This window comes from Aotus nancymaae, unplaced genomic scaffold (assembly GCF_030222135.1).
Source record: "Aotus nancymaae isolate 86718 unplaced genomic scaffold, 86718_ANA_hifiasm-v0.15.2.pri h1tg000040l, whole genome shotgun sequence".
Classification (NCBI taxonomy): Eukaryota; Metazoa; Chordata; class Mammalia; order Primates; family Aotidae; genus Aotus; species Aotus nancymaae.
Genome location: NW_026988454.1, coordinates 20,996,267 through 21,020,469, shown reverse-complemented (window position 1 = coordinate 21,020,469; position 24,203 = coordinate 20,996,267). Strand labels below are relative to the sequence as shown.

The following is a 24,203-nucleotide window of genomic DNA, read 5'->3' as shown; positions in this document are numbered from 1 at the left end:
TCCCTGTGTCAATCACTTATGTTCTTTCAATACACATTTCATGAATTAATAACATTCATTACATTTCCATTTTTAAACCTATCAGTGGTACTTATACTATCTGTTAATTATAAAATAATTTAAAATTGAAAAGTAAAGAGAAAGTCTTTTAGGAGTGTGGTAACATACATATGTGGCATTAAACACTGAGAAAATCAGAGTGTGTGGTGTTAGCTTAGGGTCATTCAAGTGGCACAAAATAAATGAGAAATTGTTGAATTGTTGTATACTGTTTTAGGATTAAGTGGTTACTCAGAATATACATTGCTATGTGCATGTCACATATTATTATTGTAGATTTCTTTAAGATCAATAAACCAGTCATACTGTTTTTTAATCTCATTAAAACAAAAAGAATTGACCTATTCCTTTGAGTGTTTTATAAAGGGATGTAACTAACTTAGTCAGTAATAACTATGTATTTCACATATTTTAACCTTAACTTAGTATTTCTCCTATTCAGCTAGCAAGCACGTTCTTTCATTTCATTCTGCATCCAAGAAAGAGCAAGAAATGTATGTTAAGAAGAAATCTGCTCAGGGAAGTCAGAAATACCCTAAGGGTAGACCTGTAAGTGCAGTACAAGACACTGGTCTACCTCTTTTGGAGGAGGAAACTACCAGTACACCTACTACAGAAGGAAGTTCCACCACACTACCACAGGTATAGTAAAAACAATTGTTCAGTTGGGCTGTTCCTAAAAATCTAACATAAAACAATATTTTCCCTAAAAATAGTTAATATATAATGTGCAGTGCTGCTAATGTATAGCCACAATTGGAAAATAAGAGAATCTTGAACAGTTTCTCTATGCCGAGATCTTTAAAAACATGGCAGATTTAATCTGTACATGAACTCTACAATGTGCCTGTAATTACCTGATTTTATAGTTGGGTTATAAGAGGCTATATAACTTTGAATGTCACATATTAATAAAGGTCACATATTAAAGGTCATATATCAATAAAAATTACTTTGTATGTGCTTAAAATTAAAGGGAAAAAGGACAATGCATATATTTATAAAACAGCAGACAAAAGCATGACCGAGACAGTGGAAACTAAAAAGTAAAATAAAGTTAAATTAAATTAAAAGAATTGAAAAGAAAATAAAATGCCAGAAATAATTGTTAATACCACAGAAACAACAATAAATACAAATAAATCAATCAATTAAAATGCTAAAAATTTAAAGTTATATAAAAATAAGATCTAACTATAAGTAGACCAAAAGTGACATTTTTAAACAAAATGTTATAGGAAGTTTAATGATAGAAAGATAGGAAAACATACCTGGAAAATATGAACCAAGAGAGAGCTGTGATGATAGTTTGCTGTTGGTGGTGGTGGTGGTGGCGGCGGTGGTGGTGTTTTGAGATGGAGTCTTGCTCTGTCACCTGGGCTGGAGTGCAATGGTCTGATCTCAGTTCACTGCAACTTCCACCTCCTGGGTTCAAGCGATTCTCCTGCCTCAGTCTCCTGAGTAGCTGGGATTACAGGCACCTGCCACCACACCTGGCTAATTTTTTGTATTTTTAGTAGAGACGGGGTTTCACCATGTGGCCAGGCTGGTCTCAAACTCCTGTCCTCATGATCTGCCTGTCTCAGCCTCCCAAAGTGCTGGTGAGCCACCACGCCCAGCCTGGTGATAGTTTTAATATCTCAATACATATAGGAACATTACATGAAAATAAAAAGTAGAATAAATCAAGTAGATATGACTATAACTAATACATAGGCACTGAATTATCCAGACACAATAAATAAATAAAAAGCAGTAACTATTAGAACTACAGAAATAAAAAGACAAGTAAATCATGAATAATTAAAGATTTTAACCCATGTTTCTTGGAAACTGACAGATCAAGCTACAAAGTAAGTAAATATAATTGTGAGAATTTGAAAAAAATCTAAATATAAACTTAATCATATATATATATATATATATATACTTTTTAAGCACACACAAGATATTTTTAAATACCCTATAATAGACAATAAATGGAAGCCTCAATAAAATCCAGTTATTCCTGTTGTTTAGATTCTTACCTGAACATAATGCAATAAACTAGAAACTCATAATTAACAGCAAGTTTAAAATCTTATAAATGTGAAAACTAAATAAAATATACTAAATATACTAAATAATCCTTTAGTTTAAAAGAATATTAGAAAAGAAATTATGAAATAGGATTCAATAACAATCAAAATTTGTATGTAAATCTAAAATAGCATTTGTTTACTACTATTTTTAATAGTAAAATATACAATGCTGCTTTTAGACTAATTAGGAAGTAGGAACGATTAAAAATAAATGACCTAAGCTATTGAAAAAAAAAAAGTCAGAAAAAGAACAAAAAAGTAACTCAAAGAAAAAGAAGAAAGGATTTTAATGAGAGCAGAAATCAATGAAATGTGGAATAAAAAATGTTAATAAAGCCTAACCTGCTTTTAAAGATTAATAAAATATACATGCTTCTAGTAAGACCAATTAAGAAAAAGAGAAAAAAAGAGAGAAGATATAAATTAATCAAATACAGAACAAAAATTAGGGTAGAAGTGTAACAACAATGAGTTTTTTAAAAAAAGTATTAGAAACAGCTCTGTGCTAGCAAATTTAAAATCTAAGGGTTAGTGGGAGTGAGGGGGGTGGCAGGTACAGTGGCTCATGCCTATAATTCCAGCACTTTGGGAGGCTGAGGCAGGTGGATCACTTGAAACCAGGAGTTCGAGACCAGCCTGGCCAACATGACAGAGAAACCCTTTCTCTATTAAAAATACAAAAAATTAGCCAGGTGTGGTGGCACCTGCCTGTAATCCCTGCTACTTGAGAGGCTGAAGCATAATAATTGCTTTCATTTGGGAGGTGGAGGTTGCATTGAGCCGAGATCTCAACACTACACTCCAGGCTGGGCAACTGAGCGAGACTCTGTCTCAAAAAAAATAAAATAAATAAAATAAAATAAAATAAGCCTGGGGGTGAGGGGGAAGCATGTAACTTCCTGAGGGTGGAGAAGAGGAGAAATGGCAAAGTTGACTCACAAGAAAATAAAAAATCTAAATAAAACAGTAAAGAATAATAAAATTGAAATGATAATTCAAAGTCCTCTAAGTCTTCCCTTTCCAAAAAACCATGGGCTCATTTGGCTTTATAGGATAGATCTAACAGACTTTTAAAAAGTAATTTGTTGCAGAAAACAAAAAAGCAATATAACTTTCCAATCCTTTTTAAGAGATTAATGTAATCCTGATTCCAAAACCAGATAAAAGTAACACAAAAATGAATAAATATAGATTAAAAATTACAAATAACATAATTGGTATCCATTTCTAACAGTGTATTAAGCAATCAGACAGACTTCTTCTCAGAAATTCAGAAATCTTTTACCATTAGAAAATGTCAGTATTAGTCCCTACAGTAATAGACTAGATGATTCTGAACAATCATAATCCTGAAACATTTGATAAAGGTTAACACCTATTTATGGATTTCTAAAAAGTGCTGTTAGCAAACTAGGCATAGGAGAGAACTTCTTAATCATAAATGTTACATACCCAAAATTTTACACTTAATGGATGAATCTCTTATACAAAAACATTATAGTAATGTAGAAAGCTTAAGTGTGTTCCTATTAAAATTGGAATAAGAAAAGAATCCTTGCTATTGTTGTTAGTATTTATTGATACTGAAATGTTATGATAATGTAAAGCCAGACCAATGATACAAGGAACAAAATAATTAAAAGATTATTCGATATAATCATTGAATTAGTCACAGATAATATGATGATATGCCCAAGAAAAAACAGCAGAATAAGAAATTTTCGGAACTAAGAGATTTTAGCAATTTTCCAAACTAAGAGATTTTGGCAATTTTCGCAACTAAGAGAATTTAAGATTGCCAAAGACATTAATAGTAATAACTAATATATTGATGTACTTATTAATTACTATGCACCTGATACTATGTACTTCGCACATAGTTCTTTAATTCTCCCCATCAACTCTTTTCTTTTTCTTTTCTTTTTTTTTGGTTTTTGGTTTTTGGTTTTTTCCGAGATGAAGTCTCACTCTATGTAGGCTGCAGTGCAATGCGCAATCTCAGCTCACTGCAACCTCTGCCTCTCAGGTTCAAGCGATTCTCCTGCCTCAGCCTCCAGAGTAGCTGGGATTATAGGCACATGTCCCCCACACTCGGTTAATTTTTTTGTATTTTTAGTAGAGAAAGGGTTTCTCTACCATGTTGGCCAGGCTGATCTTGAACTCCTGACCTCAGGTGACTCACCCGCCTCAGCCTCTTGAAATAAGTATTCTTATTATCTCAATGTCACAGTCAAGGAACCTGGAGCACAGGAAGCTTAAGTGACTTGCTCAAGGCCAAACAGCTGGTTTGTGCTAAAGCAGGACTTCAACCCAGACAGCTCTAGCTCATGAGGTCATGCCCTTAATCACTATGCTGTGCTGCTACTACAACTTACCAAAAGCAGTAGCTTTCCTCTACACCAGTACTATGCATTAGACATCAGAATATGATGCCTTTCATAATAGAAACAAAATTGCAAAATACCCAGGAATTAACCAAAATTATATCAGTTTTCCACATAGAAAAGGTTAACACTTGAATAAAGGCTATAGAAAGGGATCCAACCAATTGAAGAATACAGATGACTTGAATACATAGAGAAGCATTTCATGCTTTTCAGTGAGATGGCATAACAGTATAAAGACATGTTATCCTCAATCTGCCTTTAAATTCAATGCAATCCCAATCAAAATCCTTACCGTATTTTTCCAAAATTTTCTAAAAATACAAAACTTTAAAATTCGGTCTGGGCGTGGTGGCTCACGCCTGTAATCCCAGCACGTTGGGAGGCCGAGGCGGGTGGATCACGAGGTCAAGAGATCGAGACCATCCCGGTCAACATGGTGAAACCCCATCTCTACTAAAAATACAAAAAATTGGCTGGGCATGGTGGCGCATGCCTGTAATCCCAGCTACTCAGGAGGCTGAGGCAGGAGAATTGCCTGAACCCAGGAGGCGGAGGTTGCGGTGAGCCGAGATCGCGCCATTGCACTCCAGCCTGGGTAACAAAAGCGAAACTCCATCTCAAAAAAAAAAAAAAAAAAAATTCATAGGGTTGAATAATAATTCACAAATAGCTAAGGAAACTTGGGGGAAAAAAAGAGAAAAGTACGTCTTAATATTTCCAAAGACAAAAAGTTATAGCAGTAAAAATAGTTTTAATTAATGCACATAGGTAAATGGAGCAATAAGAGAAAGTAAGATGATAGAAACAGATCCATATTTTAATGAAAATTTAATATAGAGGCAACACCATAAACCAATGAAGAGAAGATAGACTGTTGAGTAGGTTGTACTAGGAAATTTACATCTCCATGGAGAGAAATAAAACTAGATCACTAGCTAACATCATACCTAAAGGTATTCCACATATATTGAAGATTTCATTGTAAAATTTCAATTCATAAAACTGATAATAGATAACGTAGGAGACTATTTTTTTGTGCCATGATCACAAAGAAGAGAAAACCCTAAAGGCCAACAGCTTTAAAAAATACTCAAACTCTATAATAATCTTTAAAATGCCAAATACAATAGCAGTGAGATTTCACTTTCTACCCACAGCAGTAGCAAAAATTATAAAGATGGGTAGTGGCAGGTATTGGCGGGGATGTGAGGCTATTAAACTTTTAGAAACTGAAGTGTTACAGAATTTTGGAGAATATCCGGCATTATTTAACTAAATTATGACTGTCTGATCTAGAAAATTATGCACTTATCATGTACCTAGAATAATGACATTAGGCAAATACCATGTATGTTCTTATCATTTTTAAACACTGCACTTTATCTCACAGAATTACAAGTATATTATACAGTGTTTGGTGTTGTATAACAGTTGGCCTCTCACTGAAAGTCAGCTGACATTTGTTCAAGCACTGAAAGACTTAAAGAAAAATGATACCAAAGGTATGTCACCCTAAATGTTTATACATGCACTTTACATTTGAATAATAAGTTGATATTTAAATATTTAATAATATATTATTTAGTCATGAAACTATAATTTTATTGTTTTATTATACATTATAATTTGTACTCTATATCCTGTGACATTTCCTGTTGATTTCCTATTAATTTGATTATATGTTTCAATATTTTTACTGTATGTTTATAAGAAAAAATATGATTAGTTAGATGTAATTTAAGCACATTTTGTCTAGTTAGTAAAAATTACTAATTGATTATACTTCTGAACATTTCAAAAAAATATACAAAATTTTTCTACCTATAAAATTATATTTGTTGAGAATATATAGCATTAAATATAAGCTCTTAAAATAGTTCACACATTCTTCAATTCTAGAAGAAGAGTTTTCTAGTGAAAGACTACTCTGGTTTATTTTTTCAAAATATAAACTGCTCTCAATATACCTGACCAGGAAGCTTGTTGCTTTCAAAAAAGAGAATCAAAGGGAAATCTCCAACAGCCTCTATCTGTAAGCTTTATATCCCATTGGGCAATCTAATAATTGAAATCTGAAAGAATGTGTATTTTCTATTTATATTCTTTGTCAAATTTAAGCTAGATTGCCTAATCGTAAAAATAATATATGCATGTTATTTAAAAAAAAAGCATGCAATACAAAAGGGCATAACATAAAATGTCAAAGCCTCTATTTTTTTCCTGGGCCCCATTATCTGAATTCAAACACTTGATGGTAGCCCCCACCAAAGCAGGCTTTGTCATCATTCAGAATTTTTAGTGGACATACAACACACTTATGATAAAACATAAACTCTTAGTCCTTATCGTCCTCTAAGAAACAAAATTTTATTTATTTATTGTTTATATTCCTCTATTAGACTGCAAGACACAGAGTCACTGTCTCTTTGCTATTCATGTGTATTACGTGGATAACTCCCAGAGGAGACGCTGGGGTGTTCAAACATTGTTTTTTGAACATGTGGCTGTGCTACTGCTCCATAGCATAAAAACACTTTCACACATTCCCTAATAGTCATGGAATATGAATTTTGCCAAAACACCTGCCCATTTTACTTCCGCCTCCCCTCCTAAAGCCAACACCCCCACAGCGCAGCACACTGAGAATGTCTGAAATAGCAGACAAGGCTTCAATCTCCTATTCTTGACTACTAGAAGAGAACACAATTGTTCTGTGAGTAAATGTCATATGGAAGCTTTAAAGCTCCTGGCAGGCCACATCTTAAGCTGACTATGCCGTTGATTTTCATGTTGTGGTGGCACAGGTAGAAGAATGAGGAGTTTTGTCCATTTTTGTCTATTTCATCCCTTGCATCATCCCTAGTTAGATCCCATATGCACAGTAAGCACCCCACAATATTTGCTGAAGGAGTAAATGAAAGGATATGTATAAGCTACTCCTGTTATTATTACCCTTATTTATTGATTGCCAACAACTCTGTTCAGGTGTTTGCTTGCTTCTATTATCTGCCTGGACCTGATCAGGAAAGAGTTTATTGAGGTTTGTGTATACAGAAGTTAAGAGAAAACCGTTATTGCTAGGCTTACTTTATTAGAACGTGTAGATTCTAGTATGTATCTTAAAATTCAAAGAAAAACTATAAAAATATATGACACCGAGAATTCCCATTTCCACCCAAATGTATTGAGCATGCTTCCATAGCAACACATCACACTGCAGAAATTCCAAGGGCATCACACTGTGCAGCCTCCTCTGCTGTTCCTCGCTCATTGGGCAGGGTCAGTGTTTTTTCTCGGTCTCATCATTGTATCTCTAGCACTAGCGGGAGATGCAATAAGTGTTTATTGAATGAATGCATGAACATGCCACACCAGCGACCTCAGGTATGTGTAAATCCTAATGGCATCTTGGCCTGCTGTGTTGACAAGATTCTGAGGCTGTGTTTAGGCTCAATGAGAAAGTTTTGTGATCTTTTATCAATGTCCAACATAGGCACAGGAAGAAAAAGTGGTAGCACAGGAGCCACAGAGTCGCCGTCTCTTTGCTGTTCATGTGTGTTAATATGGATAACTCCCAGAACAGACACTGGGGTGTTCAAACATTGTTTTTTGAACAAGTGGCTGTACTACCGCTCCATAGTGTTTTACATAAAAACACTTTCACACATTCCCTGGATAGTAATGTCAAAATTCAAAATATGAATTTTGCCAAAACATCTGCCCATTCTACTTCCGCCTTCCCTCCTAAAGCCAACACCCCCACAGCCTAGCATAGAGAGAATGTCTGAAATGGCAGACAAGGCTTCAATCTCCTATCCTTGCCTACTAGAAGAGAACACAATTATTCTGTGAGTAAATGTCATATGGAAGCTGAAAACTCCTTGCAGGCCACATCTAAAGCTGAATTCGCGCGTTGATTCCCTTGTGGTTGCACAGGCAGTTGGCTTTGGCAATCACTTCCTTGAAGCTTGCTCTCTGAGACTGTGTTTCAGGCCCAATTCCCTTCTCTAGTCTTCAGCCCTGAAGGTTTCCTGGACCCACCTAACATTCCCTAACCGTGTGTTATGGATTATCTACAGCTGAATTTGAGCCCTTTGATTATTTTGCAATTGATCACCCACACCCACCAAGTTCTAATGGAAAATAAATGAAAATAATTGCCGGGCGCGGTGGCTCACGCCTGTAATCCCAGCACTTTGGGAGGCCGAGGCGGGTAGATCACGAGGTCAAGAGATAGAGAACATCCTGGCCAACATGGTGAAACCCTGTCTCGACTAAAAATACAAAAATTAGCCGGGCTTTTGGCATGCGCCTGTAATCCCAGCTACTCGGAAGACCGAGGCGAAGAATCGCTTGAACCCGGGAGGTGGAGGTTGCAGTGAGCCAAGACTGTGCCATTGCACTCCAGCCTGGTGACAGAGCAAGACTCCGTCTCAAATAATCATCATCATCATCATCATCATCATCATCATCTATTAGTTGTTTATGTTTATTTTTCTTTGCATGTTACCATGTTCTCTTTCTTTCTCTATGTTTTTCCCATCAAGCTGCCACTTTTGTTCTCCCTTAAAGTAACCATTACCCTATTCCTACTTCCTCTGTGGTTCAAACCAAAATCTCTTAGCTCATACTGTGCCCCCGCTCCTGGCACCCACCAAATTCTCTCTCTCCTTTTTCTCTATCAATCAATAGAAAACTGCTTGAAAAAATGGATGGTACAAATCATGTAGTAATTTTGTGTTCCCCTACTGCAAAGAAGTAGGTAGGAGTATGTGCTTAATATCAGCGGAATTAAAATTTTATGCTAAAGATTTAAGTGCAAAGAAAATATTCACAATTATGGAAATGAAAGAAAACGAAACAGCACAGTTTTTTATGTGCTTGTGTGTTCACCAAAGCTATTCTCATTTCCACTTTCTTCTTCAAGGATAATTTATAGGACTATTAGATTTTACATTACATTTCTGAGGATTAGGAATTTCAGTGGATCAGAGAATAACTGTTTTGATTTGTTTTTTGTTTTGGCTAGTATGGGCTTTTTCATGAGTTGCCTGTAACTCTTTATACTTCTGATTTCTATATCATAGTAGTGTGTTACACCTATCTCAACAAGCTCAAAATAGTCATGCTACTGTTGTTTATAGCAATTATAAATTGCAAACCCTGATGCATATGACAGGAAACAAATAATCCCATCATAAATCATAAAAGGAAAATACAGAACCTTGCTGAATTCAGTTGAAGATATTGTTCGTAAGGAAAACCTGTTTCTGAATAACATTTAAACAAGATTCATAAAAATGTGCAAAAATAAGGAGGAGGTATTTATGAAAAAAATTTAAGCTTTTCAGGAAAAAATAGCATCATATAGTACAATACTATTGACTAGAATTGTTTTCTCCCAACTCTCTAAGGTAAACTAATGTCTAATATGGTGCAAAAGGAAAATATCTCAAAATACTCAAATTTAATTAAATATATATATTTATTATATATGTATTACACAGCTGGTTGCTGGCACAGCTAGGAATTCTAATCAAAATTAAATTCCATCAAGGGCATTTGAATGGGGAAAATAACAAAATACCATAGCATTGGTTTCAGATCTTTACTGTTTCTCTCATAGATGTTTTTATATTACTTTAGCGAACACAGAAGTTTGTATATGGGCTGTATTATTTTTTTCCCTATAATAATGTGTAATTATATATAATATATAATAAACATAATATACATCATTTATTATAAAATATGTTTATTATATGAAATATATATTTGACTAGATTATATAACACATATATACATATTTAAATAGCTATGTATATTTTCTGTGATAATTAGAAATTTGGTTTCAGTACTTCTATGTTGGATGAGTTATGTAAAATTTTGTAAATTGGGGATATTTAGAAAAAAAGAAATGACACCTTGAAATGTTGTAGAGGAAATGAGGGTAAAATAGCTTGTATCATGCAAGAAAGTCTTGAAGGATACCAAGTATGGAAAATAAAGCTTTGCCTTGGATTTAGAAGTAGCAAGAAGGACAATATGTCTCAGGCTGTATCCAGGAGCCAGTGCTGGACTCACATCACTCACAGGACCACTTACTGGGCTTCAGAGGTGCCTAAAGAGAGACTGAGTCCTGCTAGAGAAGATAGAGAACATGAGGGACAGAGAAACAAGGAGAGCTGTCTGCATGTCGCTCACTATTCAAGGCCATTCCTATTTCCTTCTACATCAGGAATAGTGGGGAGGAAAGATCAGAAATGTTTTCTCTCACTTTAGTTCACATATATTCATTATTATTAATGTTAGAACTTCATAACATTAGACATTAGTGACCCTAAACTACCACTACTCTTCAAAAACACATTTAGGGGTAGGAGAAGGAAAGGCATACACTCAGAAAAAAATAAAGATCGTTTATACCAATATGTTAAAGTAATTAGTTCTGGGTGTTGAAATTATTAGTAATTTTACTTTTTCATTTATATTTTAATATCTAAAGACAAATTTTAATTAAAAATATATAAATGAGAAGTTTTAAATGAGCACATACAATTTTAATCAAGAAAAAAATGATACTTTTAAATTGTATAAACAAGAAAGAAACTCTGGAGAGATCTAGGAGTTTAATTATTCTAATTATAATTGTTTGAGCGCTATTATGTGCATCTTATTCTACCTAGTAGTTTTCATTTATTCTTCTCAATTCTCACAAAAGCTCTGGGGAGTAGTCATTACCATCTCAATTTTACAGATGAAATGAGCCTTAGATGCTATGAATAATTTGCCTGAGTTTGCATAGCTAGGAAGGAGCAGAGTGAAGGTTCTAACATAAGTCTGATTTACCTAAAGCCCAGAATCTTCCACCGTATCATGTAAGCTCTTTAGATACTTTCTAACAATTTGTATTGTCATAACAGTACTGGTGGTAGTGGTGATACTGTTGGTATACCAACCAGACCAAGAAGGGCTTTACATGTATGACCCAATTAATCCAAGAAGGGCTTTACATATATTGACCCAATTAATCCTCCCAATAAACTTATGAGGTAGGTGTTATTACTACAGTGCTGTCATTTTACAGATGAGGGCACTTGGATACAGACAGTTTAAGAAACTTGCCCTCAGTCACACAGCTAGTGGGTAGCACCGTTAGGAATTCTAATGGAAATTAAATTCTGTCTAGGGCTTTTGAATGAGGAAAAATAATAATATACAGTAGTTCTGGTTTCATATCTTTACTACGCCTCTGATAGATGTCTTTATATTATTTTAGTGAACACAAAGGTAATATAGATAAAGACATCTATCAGGTATATATGACGCATATTATGTTTTTCCCTGTAGTAATGGGTAACTATTAAGATTCTAGAGGAAAAATAAATAAAAACATTAATATCCAAAATGAACATAGCAGTATAATTCATGAAATAGAATAATGTAAATATGTAGAATTGAGTAATGGTACAAAATTAATAATATGAATGAACACTCAACAAAATGGCATTATCATTATTATGTATTCCAAAGAAAAAATAAGTCTTCAGAAATAATTATGTTTTCTTTCCTGATATCACATTTGAAAATTTTATGTGAGAATAAGCATCTGCTAAAATTAAATTACACCTTGCATTACATAATATGTTTGTTGCTCAAAAGCAGCAAAGAAATTCAGAATTAAATTGTATTTAAAATGAAGTAGGAAAATTTTGTTTGAAAGAATATTTTGTCGGGCAATCTTCTTGAAAGTCAAGCAGCTTTCAAATTCAGAATAATTAGGTCTTTAATGTCATGTTTATAAATGCTTAGTCAATTTGATTAAATTAAAGCATGTCTATATGTCAGCTGCTATTTATCAATTATATGTACAACTCAAAATCTACCTGCTCTAATTTGAAGTGTATGATATATTTCACTTATCAGTTACTGCACATATGGAAAAATTACATACATAGAAAAATTCAGTTACTAATGTCTTTAAGTTATCCACTTAGCTAACTTTTTTTTTTTTTTTGGCAACTTCTTCCTCCTGGGCTGAAGGGATTCTTATACCTCAGCCTCCCAAGTAGCTGGGATTAAAGGTGTGTGCCACCATGCCCAGCTAATGTGTATATTTTCAGTAGAGATGGGGTTTCACCATGTTGGCCAGGCTGGTCTCAAATTCCTGGCCTCAAGCAATCTGCCTGCCTCAGCCTTCCAAATTGCTGGGATTACAGGCATGAACCACCATGCTCAGCCAGCTTACTTTTCAAATATAAATCTTTATATCAAGAAGAAATTGGTCAAGGGTTTGTTTTTTTTCTTTAGTACACTGCTGACCTAGGTTAAATTTGATATTCATCCTAAAGTCAGTGTTGCCGCCCTTACTCATTTAAACTCAACAATTTATATGAAAAATACAATAAATAATTTGGTTTTTTTCAAAACTCACATCTTTTATAACCCATGACAAAAAAGACTAAGGCCTGAAATATGGCTAAGTACAACCTAGGATATTTCTATTATAAATTTTTAGAAAGCTTGGCCTCTGGTTAACATGAGGCAACAGTGCCACCTTTAGTATATTTTAATACCTAAGTTTTGGTAAAAATTGCTTACTGAGATGTCTCATGGTCACTTAAGAAAACAGAAGGCTGGAGAACCTTGAGCAGATAGTACTTAGTGATGTCACCTGCCTTCATGTACAATTACTGGTGTCGTGAGCTTAAATTCCTTTTGCCAATATGTTACGTTTTTGTGTTGCTCGCCTGGGTCTTTAAAGTTCTAATCTAGTTGCAAAAACAAATATGAACTTTGTCATTCTCAAAAATATTTGGTTTCAAGTCTCACTTAATTTTATTAGCAGGATTATAACACTATTCCTTTAACTCTAATTAATATTATACTGAAGTTCTTTCTTTGGCACAGTGAATGCATGGTGTAGCCAATTCAAGGTCTTTGAGGAAACCCAATGTTATTAATTACATGTTATATATGTTATTTATATATATAAAGAGACTTTTCTGTTTATATTGACCAAGTATGACTGTAATTGATAAATGTATACTTTGTTCTAAACAAGTATTCTAGCTTAGAAATATGTAAATTTTCAAATCCTAACCAGATTTTATTTCTCATATGTAAACCTAAGCACTGAATTTTAATTGTAAAAACGAAACTGAATTTTTACAGTTTGTATGTTTTGTTGTCCACTGAAGATTTCTGTCTACTATGTTCTGGATATATGGAAGATACTGTAAGACGAGACCTAAAGGCATAATATTAATGGCCTTTTGAGTTCATTTCATCAACAAATACTCCCTGAGCACTTCCTCTCTTCCAGGGGTATATTAATTTATTCCAATGGTCATTTCCTCTAGAGGTCTTCTGATTACATATGCAATGTGAAGTAACATGTTTCATAATTCTTAAATTAGATTTTTTTCTTGCATCTTATTGCTATATGTACTCCGAATACATATGTATTTCCTGTGAAGCTTTACATATTAAATAGCTGATAATAAATATAAATCATTAGTTCAACAATATGCTAGATGAAATTAGGAATTTAAAATGAGATATAGAATGATGTTCTGGCCTTTGAAGAACTTAAATTTATGTGAGAAAAGGTTACCCCAAATTTTGCTATTAAAAATTTTGGAAATTATTTTATTCCATATATTAAGAATGTAAAGAAGAAGGATGGCACATGCCTGCTGTGTGCCTGACACTTTAGTAGGTATTTTGTGTATGTAAACTTAAATATTGTAGTATGTTAACTTCAGTGGAATCAAATACACCTAAATGTATTACTCAAACACTAAAAGCTATGTGTAGTAACATAAGAAAGCCCCAGAAATGCTTCATGGGGCAGTTTGAGATTCAATTTCAGCTGACATTTGTTAAGCATTTAAAAAACCCAGTGGGTGTATGGTACCAGATAGGATCCTATTTTAAATGCTCTATATTGATTATTTTAAGCTCTGTGGGTATGGTGCTCATATCCCCATTACACAGAGAAGGAAACTTATACTCAAAGAATGTAATAAACCTACAAAAGTTAACCTATTTAGCAGCTGAGCCAGAATTTACCTCCTGGTCATTTGACTATTTGACCAAAGGATTTTCCCCACAGCAACACTTCTTAGCAGTTGGGATTGCTGGCAGAAGGGCAAGCTTCCACTTTATAAGAGTGCTCACAGTCCCTTCGCAGTCTGGTAGGGTGGTCTGTCCCCAAATTTTAAAGAAGCTAATTACTGGGCACCAGGCAATTGGTAAATATGGGTTATTAACAATGACTATTTTACATTGCTAATGGGGTGACTTACCAGACTCCAGTTTTGAAAGAGACTGACAGGTCCTTTGAACTTGTATTTGAATACAGATTCAGCTCTTATCAGTTGGGAGACTTGAGTAAATTATATAACTTCTCTGAATATGTCCCACGATGCTTTAGGACTTAAAAAAGAAAGAAACATAATAAAGATTCAATAACTATTATTTTCAACAAATAAATAAATAATTTCAATAATTTCCCCTCACCACTTCCATATTTAATTGTTAGAAAGGGCTAATAGAGCATAAGGTTAACGTCCTTCATGTTGGAGAAAGGTAATTATACTTTTCTAAAAGTAAACCAGTGGTTCTCAAAGTGTCGTCCTTGGATCAGCTGCCTCAGCACCATCTGGAAACTTGTGAAAAATATACATTTTGAGGCCCTACCACAGACCTACCAAATCAGAAGCTTTAGGGTTGGGGCCCAGAAATCTGTTCTGTGGTAAGCCCTTCAAGTGATTATGACATAGGCTGAAGTTTGAGAACCACTCTTGTGAGGGCACTTTTGGCTTCTTTGAATCCTAACCCATTGGCATTCTTCCCTTCAGCCCATCCTTTTGCAGCACTTCTCTGACAAAAGGGAAAACTGTACAGACTTTTAAAGCAGTGTTTCTCAAAGTATAACCTACAGGCCACTTGTATCAGAATCACTTGAGGTAAATTTTAAACTGCAGATTTCTGTGCACCTCACCCAACCACTGAGTTGGAATCTCTGAGGGGTGGGCCTCAATATGTGCATTTTACAGGTTATCTGTATGATCTGTACATTCACCAAAATTGTGAATTGTTGTGTTACATTAAACACAGCATTGGCAGCACTATTTTGTGACAACAAATACAGACAGCATTACTAGTAACAGACTTGTCTGGCAGCCCAAATTGAAAATAATGAGTTATCCTAGCTCAGTTTTTATGAGATTGGCTTATCTAAAGTGGGCCACAAATGGAGCTCTGAAATACAGATGAAGGGCAGCCTGGAGGCAGAGGAGGCCTGAGGAGACTGAAAAGCAGCAGCACTGAGTTTGCATTTCCGTGAAGGCAGTGTTTCTGCCACCCCGAAGTTTATGGCTGACAAAAGATGTGAAAGAATGTACAGGAAAGTGTCCTCTGTGGCCTCTCTGACTTTCTATCTTGGGTTTCTGAGAAAAGTTGATTTTACTATGTGTTTTTTTAATAAAAATCTTTGTTTTTCTTTTTTTTTTCTTCTTCTCTTGTGGTTGTTTCTGGATCTCTAATTTTAGGCCTTATCTTTCCTCTCATTTAGATAACTTTATTCTCTTTCTGTAAACTTTTTACTCACTTTTTAATCAGTCAATATTCATCTGTCCTACCCATTACAAGCAAGAGCTGAGCTGCTTAGAACGTAATCTCACCTTCCTCCACAGAGTGCTCTGTAATTTCATGCACGTGTGACAAGGTCTCCAGGCTATATGAAATTTTCCACTGTCCCAGGGTCCTAGCTCAGAAAAACAGCATACACAGATCCTCAGAAGGTTTGGACAGAAAATAAATCCTGGAGAATGTCAGTGAAAAATGGCAGAGTAAGAACTCCAAAAATTAGTAACCCCATAAAAGCAATGAAAAACCTGGCAAAAAATTATGACAGTCAACTTTTTTGGAACTCTGGAAACTATAGCAACTGAGGATTGTTTATTCAAGAAAAACAGCTGGATTTCTGTAAGAACAAGAAACTTTATGGCATTTTGACTTGTCCCTGTTCCTCAGCTCAGCAGTAGTTTTTAAAAAAAAAAAAAAACAGCCAATATTCCTGGTACATATTGGCTATGCCAAAAGAAGTAAAATGGAGTTGGATTTATTTCCAGGTCTTATTCCCAAACACTTATCATTATTTGATTTGTTTGATAATTGTCAGGGTCACCTCCACTGGGTGCCACTGTTGGGGTCAACACCTGCAGGGGCCTGTCCTTCAGACCCTGACTCAGCTATGAATGAATAAAGTACATTGACACACAGATATTATGCTTTGCCAGTTCAGCTGAGGGTCCATGGCTGCCCACAGACTCCCTGGAGAGCACTGTAAACAGTTGCAACCACAAGCCCCCACTAGCCAGTGTGATTTGCATTTATTTCATAAAGTTTAATTGACAAAGGCTTGAATCAACACCACTAGAGGTTAAAGATCAAAGGACAGGTTCCGGATGCCTAAGGCAAACACCATTATTGGGTAATATCCCTGGTTGACCTTCCCACCTGCCAGAGGGCTATCTGGCTCAAAGGTTAGTGTTAAGACCACACGAATAAACAAGTTAGTTAGGTAAACTCCCACATTCCTTTGTTTCTACTCTAATTTATTTAGCTAAGGGGACAAGGCTGCCTTTAGCCAAGAACTATAGGAAAAAACCCTGAGACCTTCCAAAAGCATTTGAGACTACATTCTATAACTTTCTTTAATATTTTTCCCTTAATATTTTTGCTACCACTCTGAGTGAATTCCCACAGATGATTTCCTGGAAGACTCCACTTACAAAACTGACTCAAAACTACTGATTGTGCAGAGCTTTCTCCACAAAATGGTAGATAGTCTGAGATTATGCAGTCTGAGAATACAGAATGAGGAAAAAGGAATAGCTCTTCAGAGACTTATGGGAGACTACCACACATACCAGCATATATATAATGGGAACTCCAGAAGGAGAAGAAAAAGAGAAAGTGGCAGAAAGGGTATTTGAAGAAATAATGGCTGAAAATGTTCTGCTTTGATGAGAAACATTAATTGACACATTCAGGAAGTTAAAGAAACTCCAAGTAGCACAAATCAGAGACCCAGATCTAGACAGCTCATAAAAAACTCTCTAAAGAGAAAGACAAGGAATCTTAAAAGCAGCAAGGGAGAAGTGGCTCATCACATACAAAGAATACTCAATAATATTTTAACGTCAAAGTTTTACATCAAAATCTAGGGACACCAGAAGCCAGTGGGAAGACATATTCAAAGAACTGCAAATAAAATTATCAACCAAGAATTTTATACCCAGAAAAGCTGTCATTCAAAAATAAAGGAGAAATTAAGATATCCCAGAAAAACAACAACTGAAAATACTTTTCAATTTATTTTGAAAACAAACTGAGGCAGTTTGTTTTGAAAATGAACCTGCCCTAAAAAGTACTAGAGGAAGTTATTCCAGCTCAAAAAGAAGACACTAGGCAGTAACTTGGATCTACATAAAAAAGTTAAGTGCATCAGTAAAACTACATAGATAAATACAAAAGTCAGTATAAATGTATTTTTTGCTTATCACTCTTTGTATTCTCCTATGTGATTTAACAGACAACAGCTTAAAGCAATGATCATAAATCTGTGTTGATGGGCTCAATATGTATAAAGATGAAATTTGTGATAATAAGATAAAGGGGACAGAAATATATGAACAAAGTTTTTGTATACTATTGAAATTAAATTGGTTTTAATCTAAACTAGATGGTTATAAATTAAGGTTTTAATTATAATCCCCAAGCAACCACTAAGAAACTAACTCAAAAATGTATACAAACAAACAAAAAAACAAGGAAATTAAAATGTCACGGCAGTAAACAGTAGTGGAGGAATTGAGAAATAAAAAAGACAGGGTATAGTTTATAAGAAATAGTAAAAAAGTAGACATAAATCTTATATTAATAATTATTTTAAATGTAAGTTAACTCTCCAGTTAAAAGGCAGAGAATGGCTAAAAGGCCAACAATCACATGAGCTAACTATATGCTCTCTGTAAGCAACACACTTCAGTTTCAAAAATACAAATAGTTTGAGAGGAAAAAAGTGGAAAAAACAATACTATGAAAAGAGTAACCAAAAGAGATCTGGAGTGGCTATACTAATAACAGACAAAATGGGTCTAAGATTAAAAATGTTAATAGAGACAAAAAAGGATATTTTATAATGGCAATTGGGTACTTCATCAAGCAATATAGCAATTATAAACATACATGAACCTAACAACATAATTCAAAATACGTGAAGCAAAAACTGACAGAATTGAAAGAAAAAATAGACAATTCAACAATAATAGTTGGAAACTTTAATACCCCAATTTTAATAATGAGTAGACCAACTAAACAAAAAATTAGTAAGAAAATGGAAGGCGTGAACAACTTTGTAAACCAATTTGACCTAACAGATACTTTTAGAATCCTCTACTCAACAATAGCAGAATACTCTTCTCAAGGGCATGTGGAACATTCTGCAATATAGACCATATATAAATAAATAAAACAAGCCTAAATAAAAGTAAAACTATGGAAATTAATCAAATATATTTTCTGGTCACAATTGAAAGGAAGTAGAAAGCAATAAGAAAAAATTGGAGAATTTCACAAATATGTGAAACTAAGTCAACATACTCTTAACCAATGAATGAAGGAAGAAATCACAAGAGAAACTGAGAAATTCTTAGGAACGAATTTTAGAAAACCAGAGGATGTGGTAAAAGTGATGTTGAAAGAACTATATAGCTACAAATGCTTATATTACAATGACATAAGATCACAAATCAGTAACTTGTCTTCCATCTTAAAAAACTAGAAAACTAGAAAAATAAGAGAAAACTATGTCCAAACCAAGCAGAAGTAAGGGAATAATAAAGATTAAAGCACAAGTAAATGAGTTCAATATTGTATTACAAGTATTAGCCAACACAATTGCAATGAATGGAATAAAAGGCATCCATACTGGAAATAAATTGTATAGTGGTGATGGTTACACAGTCTTATAAATGTACCAAAGCCTACTGATTTATCCATATCAGTGGTGAGTGTATGTTATATGAATTATATGTAAATTTTATGAAAAGGAGTCAAACAGGCCTTTATAAAAATCTGTCTGTTTTTTTAAAAAATACAAGTCTGACAGCTTAACCACATTTCCCTGAGTTGATTCCCTTGTCCCTTGTGAAACTATTTTATTGTTATATTATGACTTACCAGTTATTATTTTTATGTCTCTCTAGTTCATGGTGAAAAATATGAGGAGTTAATTACCTTAGGAAGCCCAGACTCCCACACTATTAGTGAGGGACAAAAATCTTCAGTAACTTCCAAAATAACAAGGAAAGGCAAAGAAAAGTCTTCTGAGAAAGAAAAGACAGCCAAAGAAAAACAAGCACCTCGCTTTGACCCTCAGGTGGGTGTAAAGTTTTTTCACTGGAGTCACTTAAAGATTTTAGGTTCACTGGATGCCCATTTGCCTATCTCGTCTGAGGACAAAACTGTGACACATTCTTTCTTCCTGATTCCAGAAATCATCTAGATACCTTGCAGACATTCCTTGGACACCTTCCCCAAACTCCCTTTTCTAGTTCAGTATCAAAAACCATTAATTAAATCTTTAGTATGTAGAACACTATTCATGGCACTTGGGTTTCTAAGATAAATATGTTTAGTACCAACCCTAAAAGAATTCACAGTCCAATAATGGAGGAGACCGAAGGTAAACTGAGAATTACAATGTTGAATGTTGTATGTGCAGTGTAGAAAAGATAGGTTGTGATCTAGCCTCTTCCAGGAGGAACTGAGTTCGGAACCAAGTTAATAAGCAAAGACATGATGAGATGAAAATCAACTCAAAATGGTTTTTTAAAGCATTCAAGTATGAGAGATGAGGCTGGAGGGGCCAGTAAGCGTCAGCTGGAAGAGGGCCTTAAAGCTTCGCTGGAAGGCTGGGACTCTATACACAGTCCAGAGGTCATGAGTCTAAACTCCTTCAGGGCCAGTTATAAAATTGCAATGATGAAGAATAAGGAAGAGGATGTGGATGGCAAACTTGAGGAGTGCAAGCACAGGCCTAAAGAATTTCAAGTTACTTAAAAACACTGCACTCTAAACAAAATGCCTGTGAGAACCAAATCTTCCCACCATTTATGCCTAGGTTAAGCAGGACTGGAACTTGGGGGATTTAAGAAGCACGTTAACATGATCAGATTTACATTTCAGATACCCTCATGGCTTTTAAGGGTGTGGACTTAAAGGAGGAAAGACTGGAGATGAAGAGAATTCAAGAAAGTACTTCAGTAGTCCAAAGTGTGTCAGGAACAGGAAAAAAGAATGGAAGGGTAGGACAGACCAAGAACTATCTAGAAAACAAAAGGTGGAGTGTAGTTATCAATCCAAAGTGGGTGTTAAGGAACAAGAAGGAACAAAGTATATCTCTCAGGTTTCCAGCAGGAATAGCCAAGGAGGATGTCAGTACCATTAGAAAAATAGACTATAAAGGAAAATTAGCAAATAAGAAGACATGATGATTTGTTGTTTAGATTCCAGGAATGGTTCCCAGAGATTTCAAGGCTTTTATTTCTTAGCTGAAGTCTACCCTTGGAAGTAAAGTAAGATTAACCCAATCCATAGATTCCTACAAGAAGACCTCCCTTAGTATCTTCACAGTGCTCCCTTTCCTGATCAAGATTTGATCCCAGAAAAGTTTCTGATAAACTCATTTATTAAGCAATTTTAAAAATTATAAAGGCTAATGTACTCTGTGTTAAAAGGAGGAAATAAAATAATTTCCACTTGTGAAAGTCGAGTCTCACCAGAATATTAGGGAAAAACTGTAGAAAGCAAGGTCATTTTGGTAACACTGAAACCAAACTGCAGGTGGAAACTGTATTCAGTGGTTATACCAATCCCCCTTCCCCAACTATATTATTGATCAGTGATAATTGACATAGTCTCAGCCTTATGTAAAGTGCTATGTAAACACATTAGTTTCAGGCCTCTCTTCCTACCCAGTTGCCACCTATGAGCCTCACCTATGTAAAAGTTGTCTCCCAGCCTATGGTCTGTGCAGGTGACCCCATGAGACATTAAAATGTTGTTAATGTTCATAATGAATATATAGCAAGTACAAACAGACCTGGAAATGATCAACCATCCTGCTCTCATTTTGGTGAAGAGATGCACATAAGTACAATTTGGAATTTAATGTATACAGTTTTTAAGGAAAATTTGCATACAGTGAAATGCACAAATTGCAGCTGTAAAATTCAGTGAGTTTTTGACACATGTATTCACCACATAATCCATGCCCCTATCAAGATATAAATTATAGATTATTTGCGTAAGCTCAGGAATTATCTCAAACTTCCTTGCATTCAATTTTCTAATTCTTACATCTCATCTGGTAACGACTGATCTTTCAGTCACCATAGATTAGTTTTGCCTAAATTGCTCTGGAATTTCATAAAAATGACATGCAAGATGATGTACCCTTTTGTGCTCAACTTCTTTATCTATAATATCTGCCTGTGGTTTATGTCAGTAGCTTATTACTTTTAAATATTAAGCAGTTCCCAATTATATGGCTATATTACAATTTGCTTATTCATTCCTCGATTGATAGACATGTATGTTGGTTTCTTGTGTGTATTATTATGAATAAGACTACAATGAACATTTTTGTACAAGTCTTTTGGGAATATATATTTTCTCATTTATCTCTAATAAATACCTAATAGTGGAATTATATATCATACGGTAAAATCTAGACCCTTTTGAAAGTAGGAAAGCATGCAACCCAAGAGTTTTTATTTTATTTTATCAGATATCATCCACTGTTCACTCTCAACAAGAAGACCCAAATAAACCCTACTGGATTTTGAGGCTGGTCACTGAACACAATGAGTCAGAATTATTTGAAGTGAGAAAGGATACAGAACGGGCAGATGAAATCCGAGCCATGAAACAAGCCTGGGAGTCAACTGAGCCAGGAAGAGCAATCAAGGTCACTTGACTTCGAAAAGCTGTCATCTTTTACTTTTCCTCCTTAGACATGCTCTGAAAAAAAATTGTCATGCTGGTAAAACCATAGAATCTATCCTTTAGTAATGGTATCTGAAATGTTATCAGACAGACGTTGAATAACCATACGTTAAGACCACCTTTGGACGCGTTGTAAAATGTTACCCTCCTGATTACCCAAAGGACTTGGAAAAACAAAGCACATGATGGTGCCACTTATAGGCCCAAACTATGCATTACCTCATTCTTTCACATAGCCCTGGCTATCTGCACATCTGCCTTCAACACCCCCAAATAAGAAAGCATCTAAAAGTTTAGCATGTGTTTTACTACACTTTGCACAGCCTTAGATGGATTAATAACCACGTGCTGCCCCCTTGTGGAATACACACACCTAGTCTCTTTCTCCCCTTTCTATTTGCTGTAAGAGTGATTGCCATAGTGACACTATTATTATATAAGTGCTTCATGACACAGTTCAGGGTTATTGGGGCAGATGAAAAAGATTCAGGAGCCACTGCATCTAAGACAGTACGCCCAGAAATGTCTTTCTACAGCTGCCTATTCATCCATTCTCAAAAATAACTGTCAAAATCATAGATGATTCAGAATTTATCTGATAATGAAGAAGAGCTGGCCTGCTTCATTTAGACTGCCCTATTTAATTCACATTTTCCTGTTTCATTTTTGATTGAATATTATTTATATGTATCACCCGTACTGGTTGTTGCTTTTGAAGAGCTTTTAAAAAGCTGTGCATGTTTGTTCTTTAGGCTTCTCAGGCTCGTTTGCATTACCTTAGCGGGTTCATTAAGAAAGCATCTGATGCTGAGAGTCCGCCTATATCTGCAAGCCAAACTAAACCAACGGAAGAAGGTCAGTAAATCCTGCCCCAGCCGCCTCAGAGCACAGAGCTGTGACTTGCACTTCTTAACAAATAATCAGTGGGCTATGCTTGGCAAAAAGGAGACATTTCAGAATCTCTTTTCTTGGGGATTATAAAAGGTCACACAATTTCAGATAACTATATGAACAGTGCTTCCATTTCAAATCACTTTCACACATTTCCCAATTAAGAACTACATCTCCCCGCCCCATACACACTGTGCAAGTAGATATGATTTTCTCCATTTAAGAAATGATAAAACCAGAAAGAATGATGCAACCTAGTTAGAAAGTAGCAATATAAAACTTGAAGGTAGGTCTACTACTATAAATCTTGTACTTTCTAATAATAATCATAAATAATAAGAAGAAGTCATAATCATATCAACCCATGTAAGTATATATTATAATATTATTCTAATTTGTCAATAAGGACACAGGCACCAGAGACCCTCAGTAATATTCTAAGTTCAGAGCCAGAGACAGAATTAGCCTGCAGACAGCCGCTTCAGGATGCCAGTGTCTTCTCTCAGCTACCTGACTGACTGCACCTATCGCCACACTGGGGTGTCCTTGGAGGCAGAAGGCATTCACATCCTAAATCATGCTTTTACATTTTAATATATTCAGCAATGTAATTCAATAATTGTTATAAACATAATATCTCTTAACTGTTCATATGAACATGTGAATAGCAAATACCATCCTAAGTCTGTTATCCTGGGAT

At 34.9% G+C, this 24,203-nt stretch overlaps 1 protein-coding gene across 5 annotated transcripts in view; it reads left to right on the top strand.

Annotated features, from left to right (window-relative positions):
* ADGB (androglobin) overlaps positions 1-24,203 on the top strand; it is a 212,328-nt gene that overhangs the window by 175,473 nt on the left and 12,652 nt on the right. For all 5 annotated transcript variants that reach the window (XM_012452674.2, XM_012452684.3, XM_012452694.3 and 2 more), the window contains 5 exons: positions 503-702; positions 5,919-6,030; positions 19,810-19,982; positions 22,395-22,574; positions 23,365-23,467. In XM_012452674.2, the coding sequence (XP_012308097.2) occupies positions 503-702; positions 5,919-6,030; positions 19,810-19,982; positions 22,395-22,574; positions 23,365-23,467 (768 nt within the window). The remainder of the gene's footprint in view (positions 1-502; positions 703-5,918; positions 6,031-19,809; positions 19,983-22,394; positions 22,575-23,364; positions 23,468-24,203) is intronic.